The 14,078-nt window shown below is 38.7% G+C and overlaps 1 protein-coding gene across 5 annotated transcripts in view; it reads right to left on the reverse strand.

Annotated features, from left to right (window-relative positions):
* Positions 1 to 14,078, reverse strand: part of MACROH2A1 (macroH2A.1 histone) — a 47,483-nt gene that overhangs the window by 14,118 nt on the left and 19,287 nt on the right. For 2 of the 5 annotated variants that reach the window (XM_076350296.1, XM_076350302.1), the window contains 4 exons: positions 11,101 to 11,207; positions 9,391 to 9,588; positions 6,664 to 6,774; positions 122 to 221 (listed from right to left, as the gene is read on the reverse strand). In XM_076350296.1, coding sequence (XP_076206411.1) covers positions 122 to 221; positions 6,664 to 6,774; positions 9,391 to 9,588; positions 11,101 to 11,207 — 516 coding nt within the window. The remainder of the gene's footprint in view (positions 1 to 121; positions 222 to 6,663; positions 6,775 to 9,390; positions 9,589 to 11,100; positions 11,208 to 14,078) is intronic. The other 3 variants (XM_076350297.1, XM_076350301.1, XM_076350298.1) reach the window with 3 other exon arrangements.

Genomic DNA, 14,078 nt, shown 5'->3' on the forward strand with positions numbered 1-14,078 from the left:
AAACAGAACCTGCAAGATTTGAATTTCTGCTCTCATTAAATGTATGAAGCCCTAGAGAGTAAATTCTGGGTTCCATAATTTCCATGTGACCGTTAGTTGTGTCAACCCATGCCCCATTTACCTAGGTCATCTTTAAGGTCAATGTCAGCATTGGTAGGATTGATAATGGCCTCCACCTCGAAGCCGGCTAAATTACTGATTTCACTGTGAATAAGGTTCAGCTGAAAAGAAAAGCATGAGGTGGGAAATAACAGGACAGCTGGGAAATCACAGAGAAGCTGCAGAAAAGTGAGCTTTGCAACACAGATGGAGATAGCATCACTGCAAACAAATATGCAAAATAAAAGGCAGGTCATAAAGGAGGGTTATTATCAAAAAAAATTCAAACACAAGACTCAAACATTGTTCACACTGGGAGGACATGAACGGACCTATTAACAAGCTCCATTTTGGCTTTATGCTGACCGCTATTTGGGATTCTTATTTTGGCGTTGTAAGAGGGTATTTGTTTCTCATTTCTTAAGCATCGATTACAGGAACGTCCTGTGACCGTTCAGCACTGAAACCGGATAAAAGATGCTGCTCCTCCTTCTTTAAGCCAGCAAACATAAGCATATCTTTGAGAAAGCACACGCTTGTCTCCAGCGATTCCTCCATCCTAACAAGAGGACACGTTTCCTTCTCCGTCCTTATTAGTGGTCACCGTATTCTGTATTGCAGGCACTTCAGTTTTCATTTGCACAGTCCCGCTGCCTTTGTGAACGGCTGGTGAAGTGCTGTAAGCAGGCGCTATTACGTGCTTATTGCTTCTAGTTTTTATTTGCTTTACTTCCTTTTGTCATTTACGAAAATAGAGATGTTAACCCCACCCAGTAATGCCCATTAACTCCTCTCATTAACACCCGTGTATTTAAAGCATGCTTCTCAATTGCTGTCTGAATGATTACACAATCAGAAGGGTTTCTCACGGGCATACGGTAAGGTGAGGAACTTAGCACAGATATCTAGAGATTAACCTCACATCCGCACTACGTGCTCTTAAAAGAATAAAAAGGATTAATGAATATGAGGAAGTGCAGATTTCAACTTCTAGCAACACATTTTGAGCAAGACTTACAAACTAGCGTATAAAATGAGAAGTCAATGAAAAGACCAGCAATGGTAACAAACTGATCCTGCCATGCCATACTAGTGAGGCTGGTTTTTTGCAAGTGCTTAGAGGTGTAAAGGGATAGCACAGTTTGCTTACTACTGACAGTTCGGGTGTCTCGTCGTAGTAGGTGACCCACACCACAGAAACAGCTCCGTAATTTGAGGCAATTGGATGCGAATGCCAAACTTGGCAAAAGTCGAAACCGCAGCACGCTGACAGGTATGTGAGGAAGCTTATAACCAGGGGGTTGTAACGCTGCTTCGTAGCCGATGTTGGGAGGTCCGATTTCGCGTGCACCAAGTTTACTACCGCCAACACTTAAAACACTTCAAAGTGCAAAAAATTTTCCAGACTCTTTCATATGGGGAAAGACATTATCTACATCGTAAATTACGCTTATATCTACAACATGCATTTAAAACGATCGTTTCAGTAGCTGATTAGGCAATATGGAAAGCGACTATGAAAGAGAAAGTTCTCATTCATTTATGCAAGTCCTGAAGCCAGCTGCAGTTAAGCCAGGCTTTCCTTCGAATCCAAAGCCCGCTGGGTTCAACCTATGAAGCATAACATACACATTCAGGCATGGCAATTAATCTCACCAATAACTTAATTTTGCCTCTTGGTTTGTAAATCCACGTTCTGTAAACTTTACTCTTCAAATCTTCTCCTTGTGTATGTGAGTTTATTAATAGGGAATATGAGCCAATTCATGTAACCAATACAAGTGAATGGGTCATTTAAGGAGGCCAACATCCATATATTTAAGTTTTAGGAAAAAATTACTTCCATTTCATTCATGTGATTATATGAATTGACCTTCTTTCTCTTTTTAGAAGCCTGCAATTTCGTATAATTTGCATATGTTGCTTGAGTAAACTATGTTCCTTCAAAATAGGGTGATTTTGGCTAAAAATGAGTGTAATTCAGCCCTGTTTTAAGTACAGGTCTGTTCAGGAATTTGTAATAAAATCTAAGAAAGCTTGCTTTCCAAATAGCTTAGAATCCTTTAATACTTCACACGTGGCGAGTTATTCATACTTGAGTTTGAGTCTTGAGTTTGACTACAAGCAACTGCTGTTTAAAAAAAAAAAAATGTCAAATCAAACCAAACCAAAATGTTAAAGAAACTTTATGAATTTTGAAATAAAAAAAAAAACAACAAAACACATGCACACACCAAAAGACTGTTTTGTGGAGATTTTAGTATGTTCCTAAGCATATTTTGTTCATTTTATAGGTGACTCTTTGATCCCTAATTCTCTGTTCTACAAGTTTTTGCCCCAGACCTATTGGCTGCAGTTTGGTTTCAGACCTTTAATCTCTCTCTGCGCCTACTCATATATGGGATTTGCACAGCAACCAGCTGGTAATCGAAGTTTCAATTTAACAGCAACAACAAAATGCTTAAAAAGCTGCCCATCACTGATAGCATATGTCGGCAGCTAAGTATTACTTTGCTAAATTTTGCATTTACTGTTCAGTGCACTGTTAGCTATCTGATTGCCAAAAACAATTTAAAAAAAAAAATCAGACGTTTTCCCACAGAATTAAATCCTCCAATGAGTAATTGCTCAGTTTTGCCACCCAATAGTATGAAGTATGTATCAGACAGAAGAAGTGATCCCCTAAAGGGCCACTTAAAAAAAAATAAATAGGCACAACTTGCATATACATGTGCAACAAAGAATGGACATAACTTTAGGTAACATTTCAATTAAATGTTAGTTAGAGAAAATGCAGATGGCACTTAGCACATCCATGAGTATTTTCCGAGCCAAGCCTTGCATTTCTTATTTCAGACAAAATTACCTTTAAAGTCTTGGAACTTTTTCTGGTATGAGTTTCATACAGAAAACTGAAGACGCTTGTTGCAGACAACAAGCTGAGGTCTCTCTGAAAGTCCAAATCCTAACGCTTAGGCTTGAGGTCTTACAACTCTGCCTCTATCTACTCCAGAATTGTCTCAGGAAAAACAAACTAGTTAATGTGCAGAATACCACGTTTCCATTGGGATGTCACTTGTAGGATGTGCAATCATTTACATATTAACTAGATTTTAATACTTAATTAGCGTAGCACTAATACACTTCTACATGTATAACTGAAGGGTTCTTTGCCATTTCCTGACCTCTAAGAATTTCTAGCTGCATGTCAGCAGTTACCTAAAGATTTAATGCAATAACAGTACTTTTTAAAAATGGAACAATACCCAGGTTTGCAACATTCTCGTTGGTGTTTTTAGTAATTAAATCTGGGGATGTTAGAAGGATGAAGAGCTGTTCTTGCAAATAAAACCCTTCCCTTTCCCTTCTGCAAACATGGAGCCAAGAAAAAGATTTTTCCCATTAAACACTTATGAATGACACGATACTAAGAACAGGATTATTTTCTTCCTCCCCTGCATCTAGTAAATTACTTCCTGATCTAGCAGATAGTGGTTTTGCAGACCGAAGAGACGTGCTGTAAAGGTGTTCAAGGATGTCACAGAAGGTTCAAAAGATACCGATTGTTTGTTTGGGTTTTTCGGTTTCAGGTTCCTGTGTTTGCACTGTAGTGTATTAAGAACACACAGAATGTGAAAGTATACTGAAAATCTGCATGTACAAATTCAAGAAAAAGCAAATAACTGCGATTAATATGAATATTTTTGCTTTTCAAATGGAAAAGCTCAACATGTTTTAACACATTAAGCTTTCCTACCATCCGTGCGAAGAGTGTAACTATCTCCATTTTGCAAATGGGGAAGGCAACAGAGAAAGAAGAGGTGATTTATCTGAACCAGCCAAAACCAGAAGCCAGGAGTCATGGTTTTCAGGCCTCCAGCCGAACCACCTAAACACACTGTCCTCCCTACCCAAGAGACTAGCAGATTTTTCCTTCCCTCAAAATGCTGTTTAAGGAGAGCGAGGCTATGCTGAACAGAAGAAAGGTCCTCCTCCAAACCGGCAAACACTTTCTGCCCTCACGCGCTTTGGAAAAAAGCAACATGCACGAGTTGAAGGAATCCAACTGCAACACTACTGTCCAGAATCGCTACTGAAGAAAATTCTCAGTTCATTATGTTTGTGAACACCATGTGGCACTAAATTAAGACAACTACAACGAAACAGATTTTTTTCTGTTAAGCATCGGACTTAAACTTAGATAAGTATTTTAAAAATCAGTATTATCTTTTTAAACAGCAATTGCATGTAGAAATGGCTATGCAGATGCATTTAACTGATTCAAAGTCGCTAGAGTTTTTATAGATAATTGTTGTATTTAATTTGTAAATTTCAAAAATAAACAGCAATTATTTGAGACTTCCATGTGTCACTTAAATAATTAACAACCACCACCATCAATCAGATCGTAGTCTGCTAAACCTGCACGTAGCAGCAGACATCCTGTCACCCCCAGGAGCCTCCTGGCCTATGCAAAACACACCTCAAGTTTAGGAGGGAGGACACATTCAACTCCCACCGATTCCATGACTGAAAGCTTTATCTTTGCCTTTTTTATCACAAGAAAATAAAAATTATTTTGATAATTCTGAAAATGCATGTTTTGAAAATAATTTCTGGGAAATGATCTCAAAATATTTCTAGGAATAAGCCAGCATAATACATTTTTTTTGTTGGTTTTATGCTAAATAAAATCTCTTTGATCACTACAGTGCAAATGTTTTTTTGCATTTTAAGCTTTCCACATTTTCAGTCTTAACATGAATGCTTAAAATAATTTAGGTCGGTCTAAAAGTGCTATTTTGGGGGTAAATCAGAACAAAGACATTAATATATTATTTATCAGCTCAAACAAGGCAAGAATTTTATTTTTAACTCACACATAATAGGACACAGAAAATTCTTATATTTGTTAGATATAGCCTACTTTTCTTAGATTTTTGCACTAACCATTTACTGCCTCTAAAGGCAGTTTCTCACAGGGAATCAAAAGCAAAGTATAATCTGTGCTAGACATATTTCTACAGCACCTATGCATTCTCTACCCCTCAGAAAATAATCGGTTTCATTTGGAGTGTTCCCTCACAGGAGACAAACAGATTTTCATTCATCCTTTCATTTTTCTTTTAATTACGTGTACTGTGTTACAAATAAAAGCTTAACACCTGGCCCCTCTCATGTGCAGGGCTAATGGACAATGAACCAGTATGGGGATGGACATGTCGTACCAGTAAATTTTTCAGGGGGCTGCACTCCAAGTGAATGAGAAAGCCAGAAAGTCCACTTGCCAGTACAAGGTACTCGCTGGAAAGCTCTACAACAGACACGGGCTTTGCTCACCACAGCTTAAAGCAGTCCTGGGGTTCGTGATTCTCTTCCACTGAGCCCAACAGCAAAGCCTCATTGATTTGCTGGGTCAGCCTTGTTGGAACACAACACTAGGTCTTACTACAGGTGTCCTACGGTAACTAAAAGGAGTTCAAAATCAGGTCCGAAAGTCTGACATTACTTGCTTTCTTGAAACAGCGATGTAGTTTATAAATTTTGGGTTCTAGTTTAGTCATCAAAATGTTTTTAAAAATATGTTCAAAACCACCCCCCTAGTAGAAGTCAAATAACAAAAAAACCTACCAAACCAACAATCTAGCTCTAGCTGTAAAATTAAATGTGGAAAATCAGAAGTCTTGCAAAAAATAACGTTACTCTCATGCATGTTAAACTTAGCAAACAAACTGTGGAAGGATAAATGGAGAACAACCTCAGTATGAAATAAAAATGAGTCAGAGGAGATACATTCCACAATGGACAATGGCTCATCTTTTATGACTTATAACGCAATGATCTGATTACTGAATGATAGAAGAAAGATGCAGTTTTACTTAACAAAACTTTGTATCATGAACTAAAGGCAGGTTTCAAGATAAAAGACCAAATTACTTTAATGAATTGTCTCTTTAAGTGGATCCTCTCTTTAAGCCGATACGTATTGGTATTAAACCACCCCATGTCCCAAAGCATATTCACAGGGAAAAAAGGATCGTTGACTTCTAGCTCTTCAGAAAAGCATCATTCATGATTACACAGCATTAACTTTTGTAAGTAACAAAGCAGAACAAAACATAAAACCACTATTATGAACAAATGTCTAAAATAGGTTTTGGTAAAAACCTGTAAATCATTTACATCAGCAATGAAGCGGGCTGCCCATTGGAAAAAGACATTTTATTCTTAGAATAATCTCATCTTTGGCAGAAGCTTAGCTGTAACAATTATGCTGTTTATGAATAAGGCGAGATAGATTACAAGCACACAGGCTTTCCTTCTATTTGAGTATTTAATTATGTAGCCATATGAAGACTCATTTATGTATTTTTAAAATGTTCTAGAAGTTGTTTTCAGAGAATTTCTTTGTTCAAAAACTAGTATCATACACCTCCTCAAGCGCTCAGTGGGGAAATGTCCATTGTACCTAGATGTTTTGGGGAAAGGGGGGTGGTGGGAGGGGGTATTCCCTAAGCAGCACTGAAAAAATAGGTATTAATTTATAAAAATGCAGGAGCATACCTTCTGGCCAAGAAACAGACTTTTGGTGGACAGGACTGTGAAACCATCTGCAGGAGTTCCCTCTGTTGTACTGTCAGCACTGGCTGATTTGCTCACTTCTCCCTGCTTCTTCTTCCGAAAACATAGTTAGTTAGTTAACTCAAGGCTGAGAGAAAGCCACCGTTTAATAACACGAAGATATATGACATGCCATAAATACTTACCAGGCAAGAAAATGCCAGTACAAGCACTGGCGTTTGGATTTTATCCTTTAGTCCAACTAAAGTGACTGATTACAGCTGAAGGAATCAATAGGAAAAATGACCTCAACGTCTGCATAGCTACATAAGCCTTTTCCTGCCTACGACAGTGCACAATTCAGATGACAGCTGTCTTAAACGTTGCAGGCAAAAATACAAACAACCCCAAACTTTCACAGCTTTCTAATGGCTTGTGCGCAAAAAGATAATGTACCTATTCATATGTGTGGGTAGACATTCAGTCTAAGGCAAAAAGTGACTCGTCAGACTTCATATTTTGTCTCTTTGAAGGCAGGTGCTCCCATATTTCACAAACTCATTTTTAGAAATACTGCTTTGAAGTCTGGCCATCCTTAGAGCCAGTGTCAGAACAATACATCTACTTTCTACCTGCCTAGTAGTAGGAAATGGGCTGAACAATTTTCTCTGTCTTGTTTAACATGATCGCCTTCCTTTATCTCCAGTAAAACTGTAGGGGGAGAAGGAGTTCCCCTCAATCGCCATTCCTTTTTTTTTTTAACTGTATTACTGAAGTAAAAGGATAGGTTTCAGGAATGAATTGATTTACTGAATAAAAATGAGAATCAGGAACATTTTGAAAAGGATGCTTCATGAAGACAGTGAATTGACTGCTGTGGTTATAAACTCAACTGGTGCCAAAAATCACTTTGCATTTTCAATAACATTACTACTTATGATTTCATATAAAATATTTGGTGCCTCAGCAATACCTATGCTGAAGCTAAAAAAGCACACCTGGAATATGAAGCAAGCCACTGTTCTCCTGTTGTCCCTTTCCAAAGTATATAAACTAAATCTGTGGCTGAGCAACTAAAATGACTTTGATGCAAGAGTACATTGGTGCTTCTAGAAGCTGTAACCATGCTTTACTTTACACAAGTGTTTTGAAAATTAGATTTTCATGGGTCCTATTTCAATTCCCCAGGAGTTTACTGTTAGTCAAATACCAATATAGCAAGCAGACAATACAGTTTATTGTGTGGAAGAAAAACAGAACCCCACAACAGACTTCCTGCTTTTGTAATCAAGTAGGGGAAAAAAATTCCAGATTTAGGGAAATTATTAGTGCATGGTTATTAGAAGCACTGCACTTGAAATGTCAGCTACTAGGTCTTCTAAGAGAGGAAACAAAATTCAACAGTTCGAAAAACAAAAAAGTGAAACAATCAGAAGAGTGACCAAGTAAACAATAACAGAGACATACAGGATGAATACAGAAGCTTTGTTTGACCCAGAAGGCAACTTTTCATATGCATTGTCCATTTCATGTGAAATGCATGTACTTTTCTTCCTACTTTCATAACCTATTGCTTGACTGTAGTTGTTTTGCAAAAAAAAAAAACCCCAAACCCCCACAAACCACAAAGATCCTTGGTTACACAGGCTCACATTAGAAAGATTCCCTACTCCTACAAACTGAAACTAAAAAATGAATGAAGGAATGTTCTCCTTAGCTTAAAAGGAGATGCTATTCTTAGTTTCCTAGCCTAAGAAAAATCACATTTTGGTCCTCTTGTTCTTCCCCTTACCTCCACACTCTGTTCTGAATGAGTTTAATTAATTACTAGGAATTAAAAAAAACAAGTCTAAACATGGAAGAGTCTCATCTATAAGATACTAATAACAGAGGGGGACATTTGTGGGTCTTCAGCTCAGCCAAAGAAATTCTGTGTAGCCACAATACAATTTCTCTGATGCTGCAAGAGACTCAGCTACTTGATCTAGCAGAATTGCATCCTACTTCAGAAGGAGTATTTCACACTCCTTGGATTTCATCAAATCAGCTAACTCAGAGGAATCTTATACTAAGCTGGAACAAAACAAAACCCATTAAAAAACCCAACAAACAACAGAAAAATACAACACTTGAAAACAGGACTCTGACATGCTAACGGCTGAGGACATTATTACAACGCAAGTGACTCAGGCTGTTGTTTTTCTTCAATATTTACAATTGCAAAATGCTGCTTTAGTGTGACTTCATTTTTGAAAAAAATACCCAGATTCCCTGTTTCTTGCAGACAAATATCAATACTTGAACAAAGTCCAAGCAAGTTTACTCTGCCCAGCCCAATGCAGGCACCTGCGCAGTCACAGCAAAGCTACCCCTACAGTTGCTACGTAAGGTCTCGTTTGCTCACCAGTAAGGCGTAACTAGTGTAGCCCCATACACCCTCTTCTGCCTCTTGGTGCCTCCAGCCTGTGCCCGCCTAACGACTGTTTCGTACAAAGAACAGAGTATTTACGGCTTGCCTGCCTGTCCTGCAGACCTGCGCTACTTCTGAGGGTTTTCAGGCTTCCAGCCGCACTAGGGAGAGGGCAGCACTCCTCCTTCAGCATTTGCTTACACTGCTACTGAAATCACTATTGTTAACAACACATGGAACAGAAAGTCTACCCTACGTGATGCTCCCTACACCTACTACTAGCAAGCTTGTTTGGGTTTAAAATAAACACATTACTCTACCTTGGATTTCCTTGCCCCTTTCTTGCCACCTGTTTTCTTTGATACAGTTTTTTTCTGTGATGGAGACTTTGCCTTCTTTGCTGGAGGTGGAGTGATGATGGCTTCCAGTTTTCCTTTTGATCCCCGCTTCTTTGCCAACAGCTCTGGGTGAATATTGGGTAACACTCCACCACTGGCTATGGTGACCCCTTTCAATAGCTAATAAAAAAATAAAAGTTGTAAATGACAGATTTCAGCATTTACTCACCAATAAATAGAAAATGGCATTTACTGCAACCTTTGTACATTGCCTTGAGTTTTAACTGGTTCTTGTATGTTTCTCAACACATTATCCTTGAAGAAGAGAGACATGAAATGTATGAAATGAAGCTGATCATGTACTAAACTTTAGCTATAAAGGGAATATGTATTCTTCTTGCATATATGCTTGCTACTGTCAATATCTCTTGGGCTCACACAAGATCTGTTTCTGTGAAGCCATGCAATGAAGACTGTTACCCAGCTACTAGAAAAGAGGACAGCCCCAGCCACAGACATGAGAGCTTTGCAGGGCAGCCTGCGTGAGGGATGGGACCCCAGAGTCCATGGTACAGGACTGCAATGGGTACCACGCCGTGGAGAACACAATGTATGTCCCAATTGCTGAATTTTCTTGAAAGGGCATTTTTTAAAACAGAAATTTTTTTTCTTAGAAAAAGAAACTTCAAATGGAGGGTAACATTTATACAAATCTCTATACCTGGAAGTCTTTCTTCAAAAAAATCTTTATGTAGTTGAAGAAAAGCAGATCAATATTCAAAAGTGTGCAGTTCATTCAAGCCTTTAAAAGCAGAGGTGAAATATATCATGTTCTGTATTTAAAACCACTTTAACCTATTTTTTATACATCTAACTGGGACTAATTCACTATTTGGGAGGATACAAATGGTGACATCAAAGTCCCTCCGGTACTCCCACCTTCTGATTCGTGTTTACTGCTCCCCAACCACAACTCAGTGAGGCTCCAAGCTTACAAAGGGATGATGAATGGAAAGTATTATCAAATTTCAGACAAAGCCAGAAGGAGGCTGGTTTGGGGATATTTTTTTTTCCTGCTCCATCATGATACACAGGTTTGGAAAAAGTATCTTTTCAGATGTGTTTTTACAGCACCTCACACAAAGGGACATTAATCCTAGCCAGTGCCTCTGGCTGACACCACAACACTGTAGTAATAATAATGCCCAAATATTTTTTGGCTAAGTTAAAGGCATCTTGAAATCTGCAAAGGACACAGCCTTGCAAGAGTTCCAGAGCTCTTAATTCTGTGGTCACAATGACAGACTTCAATGGGAACAGGATAGGTCCCACCGAGTCCTAAGCTGCTTAAGGGGGAAAACAAAAACAAAAAAAAGCATCTACAAGATTTTCTCCATGTCTTTATGGAGTCTATGACAATGTCCCACTCTAACAAAAGTGGTTGTAATAGTGCGAGCAAATGTCGTATTACATCTCCATCGCATTTTTACACATTTTAAGAGTCCTGAAATACATAATTAAGCCGAGTGCTGTAGTTAGTTACACAGGTAGTGTGCTAGTGAGTGAATGAGCTGTTTCCTGGTGGGCTACTCAATAAGCAGAGGTCTTGAGTTACAATTCAGCTATATGGAAAGACAATTTTAAAAGCCCTAAAGGAAATCCTGGCCCTCACACAGTGGAGTTTTTTCTTACCTGATTTAATTCTTCATCATTTGCTACAGCCAACAGGATGTGTCTAGGAGTGACTCGACCCTTCTTGTTGTCCCTTGCTGCATTTCCAGCCAATTCAAGAATTTCCGCTGGGGAAAAAGTAAGCCCCTTTTAATTGCATTGTGATCATTAAGAAAAATCAATGTGTTATTTAGCATCCATGCAAAAAGATACCTGAATTATATCATGTTATTCCTAACTGCTGTAGAATACCCTCAGTAGACATCTAACCCTAAAATTACCATTTTCTTTTTATATGTCTAATCACTGAAGGGCGAACGTACACTTGAAGTCCTGTGGTCTAAACTATATTTACTTTTTTGCCCTTTTAAAGCAGTTCCCCTAGATTCTTGACTTTTCAGTGTTCTTCTCAAGGCTACTTTGTGTTCATCTCCTAGGACCCCTCTCCTATCAGGTGATGGAGTACTAGATGTACAAACGCTATAGTTTTTTTTCCTCAAACCTGTCATTAATGTGAGTTCTGGCTTGCATTGCTTCTCCTTTTTTATTACTGGAAAAGATGCTAGTCTCAGTTTCTCATTTTTAACATTATGGAAGCACGTAAGCACACATCCAAGTTAGGACATTAAAAATACAAACTCTGCTGCTACACTGACTTAATGATTTTTTCTTTCTTTGAGAAGAAGTTTCTGTCCAGAAAAAGTAATTGATGAATCATGTTTGTTTGCTCCTAGTAAATTATCTCCTCAGAAGAAATTTCCAGTCCTGACAAAATACACTTAACAGCTGTGCATATAATGGCTTTTACTGGAATTAGGAAAGATTAACTTGCTCCCTTGCAAGGATGAAGTGAAAGGCTAGAGCATTACCTGCTAACTTACCTGTCTTCAACTCAACAAGCCTTAGGCAAAGAATGCAATTAATTACAAGCAAGTCTGGGGAACAATTAAAAAAATGACATGTTTATCTGACTTTGCAATTATGTGCTATTGCCGTCTCCGTTATACATAACCTTTCATCTCCCTCTGTACAGACTGTGTTTCACTATTGCTTTTGGTATATTTCCTTTTGCAAACCTGGTAACATTTGGAGAAAAAGAGAAAAAAAGAAAATGAAAATGCCTTTTTTACATCTATTACACACCAATATATTAAAATTTAACATTAGAATAGAGTACGAGATTGATTTCACATTTAACAACTGACTATACCATGAAAGCTCTCCCATAAGCTTGCTTTAGAGGCAAACAGAACTGAATTAAGATATTAATCTGGAAATGACAAAGGCTACAATCAAAGCTCACATGACCACATGCCTTTACCATAACACATAGTAAATCTTAAGTAATACTATATAGCACAGACTATGGCTTTTCATTAGGCTGAATTTAACATGATTCTCCAATTATTTTTCATCGTAAGTCCCATAATAAGCTAGTTATGACACCTACCGGAAAACTTACAGCTGCTTCTGGATGTTCTACAGTTAAGCTTCATCGAGGATTTTGGTAAGCTTTCACTATTTTTGTGCTCTTCAAAGTGCACAATTAACTTTATTACAGGGCGAGATAGAATATTAAGTCTAAGCCCCCAGAAGTAACTCAACATTTCATGCTGACAACAACTGCTTTAATTTATTTTTAAAGAAGGATTAGCAGGGTAAGGTCAACCTGACTATGCTTTCCACACCTCCAAAGAACTCAATTAAGCTGGCATAATCCTTTTCACATACTTCTCAAAAGCCCCAGCTCAGACACGTGAGGTTTAGCTTGCACTCAGCACTGCATACAGCCGCCTGTTGTGACAGAAGGCCTGTATCACCTTCCAACGGACAAGCTGCGCTCGCAGTTACACCCCGTGCATCCCCACTGACCCCAGTAAGATTCTCTGTCACCGTAACAACGCCAGCATCTCCACCTCTCTAGATCAGGAATTGTTCTGTTGTATCTCAGACTTTATTACCGGCTGGAAAGCATGGGAAGGATTTGCCGCAAACGGCAGACTACGTTTCGGTTTGCCTCTGCTTCCCCCACCTCTGCTTCTTTACTGCATCAGGCACTGCTAAACAGTCGGGCCGTGTTATTCTCTGCAACTGATCAGCGTAACTATGCAGACAGGTCATTTCGTAACTAAAGAGTCTAAGAAAGTGTTATGCCTGTAAAGCACAGAGGAATGTTTTATTTGTTCCTCGTAAAACTAAAATGTCTGCCTTGTACAGTGGAGAACTGTTCTTGTAAGTGCTAAGCCCTCTTCCTTGGACAGGAAACTCATTTTGAAATTACAGTTTTCTAATGGTCCTTTAGGGAAGTTGAGGTACCCCACTTCCTTTTCAAGAACAGAACGCTTTGCACTGGCGTTGAGGACCACAAAAGAGGAGCTTGGGGAGAGGGAGAGAGGAGGAGGGCGTGGAGGGTGGAATTTTTCTTTTGGCCTTCTCCTCAGCTTTCCAATAATAATCAAGCATTGCTTGTGCACGCAGAGAGACCCACAGCACAGAGAACAGCAAAACTCAGCTATGCACACAAGTCTCGTCAAAGGGGGACTCTCCCCTCTTTAAATAAAAACAGAAGATCAGGAGGAATTCGAGCTGAAGCCAATATAGGCAACAAGTTTTTGATTTAGCACTGACAGAGACAAACCTAATCCAAACCCAACAGATCAGAGCGCTTACAAACGCTAAAAACGAAGACTTTCTGGATCTGGATGGGATCTGGACTACTTGCCTGGATTTTGCCTGCAGCCAGCTTTACTTTCACAACTGTTTTATGCTACTTTAATTCTAACAATTTAAATGGTGTTTCAGCCATGTTTTAAACCAATTTTAAATTTATGAAAATCTAGCACTCTCTGTAAGGGAGCTGACTCAAATTTCAAGAATAATCACTCTGCATTTACGTGTGGAGCTGGAAAGAGTAGTAGGTGGGAAAAGGTATTTAAAATTGAGATTGGATCTGAATTCTTAGGTCAGACCCATCTCTGGGTTCAAGGGTTTGAGTCATT

Source organism: Aptenodytes patagonicus, chromosome 12 (genome assembly GCF_965638725.1).
Source record: "Aptenodytes patagonicus chromosome 12, bAptPat1.pri.cur, whole genome shotgun sequence".
NCBI lineage: Eukaryota > Metazoa > Chordata > Aves > Sphenisciformes > Spheniscidae > Aptenodytes > Aptenodytes patagonicus.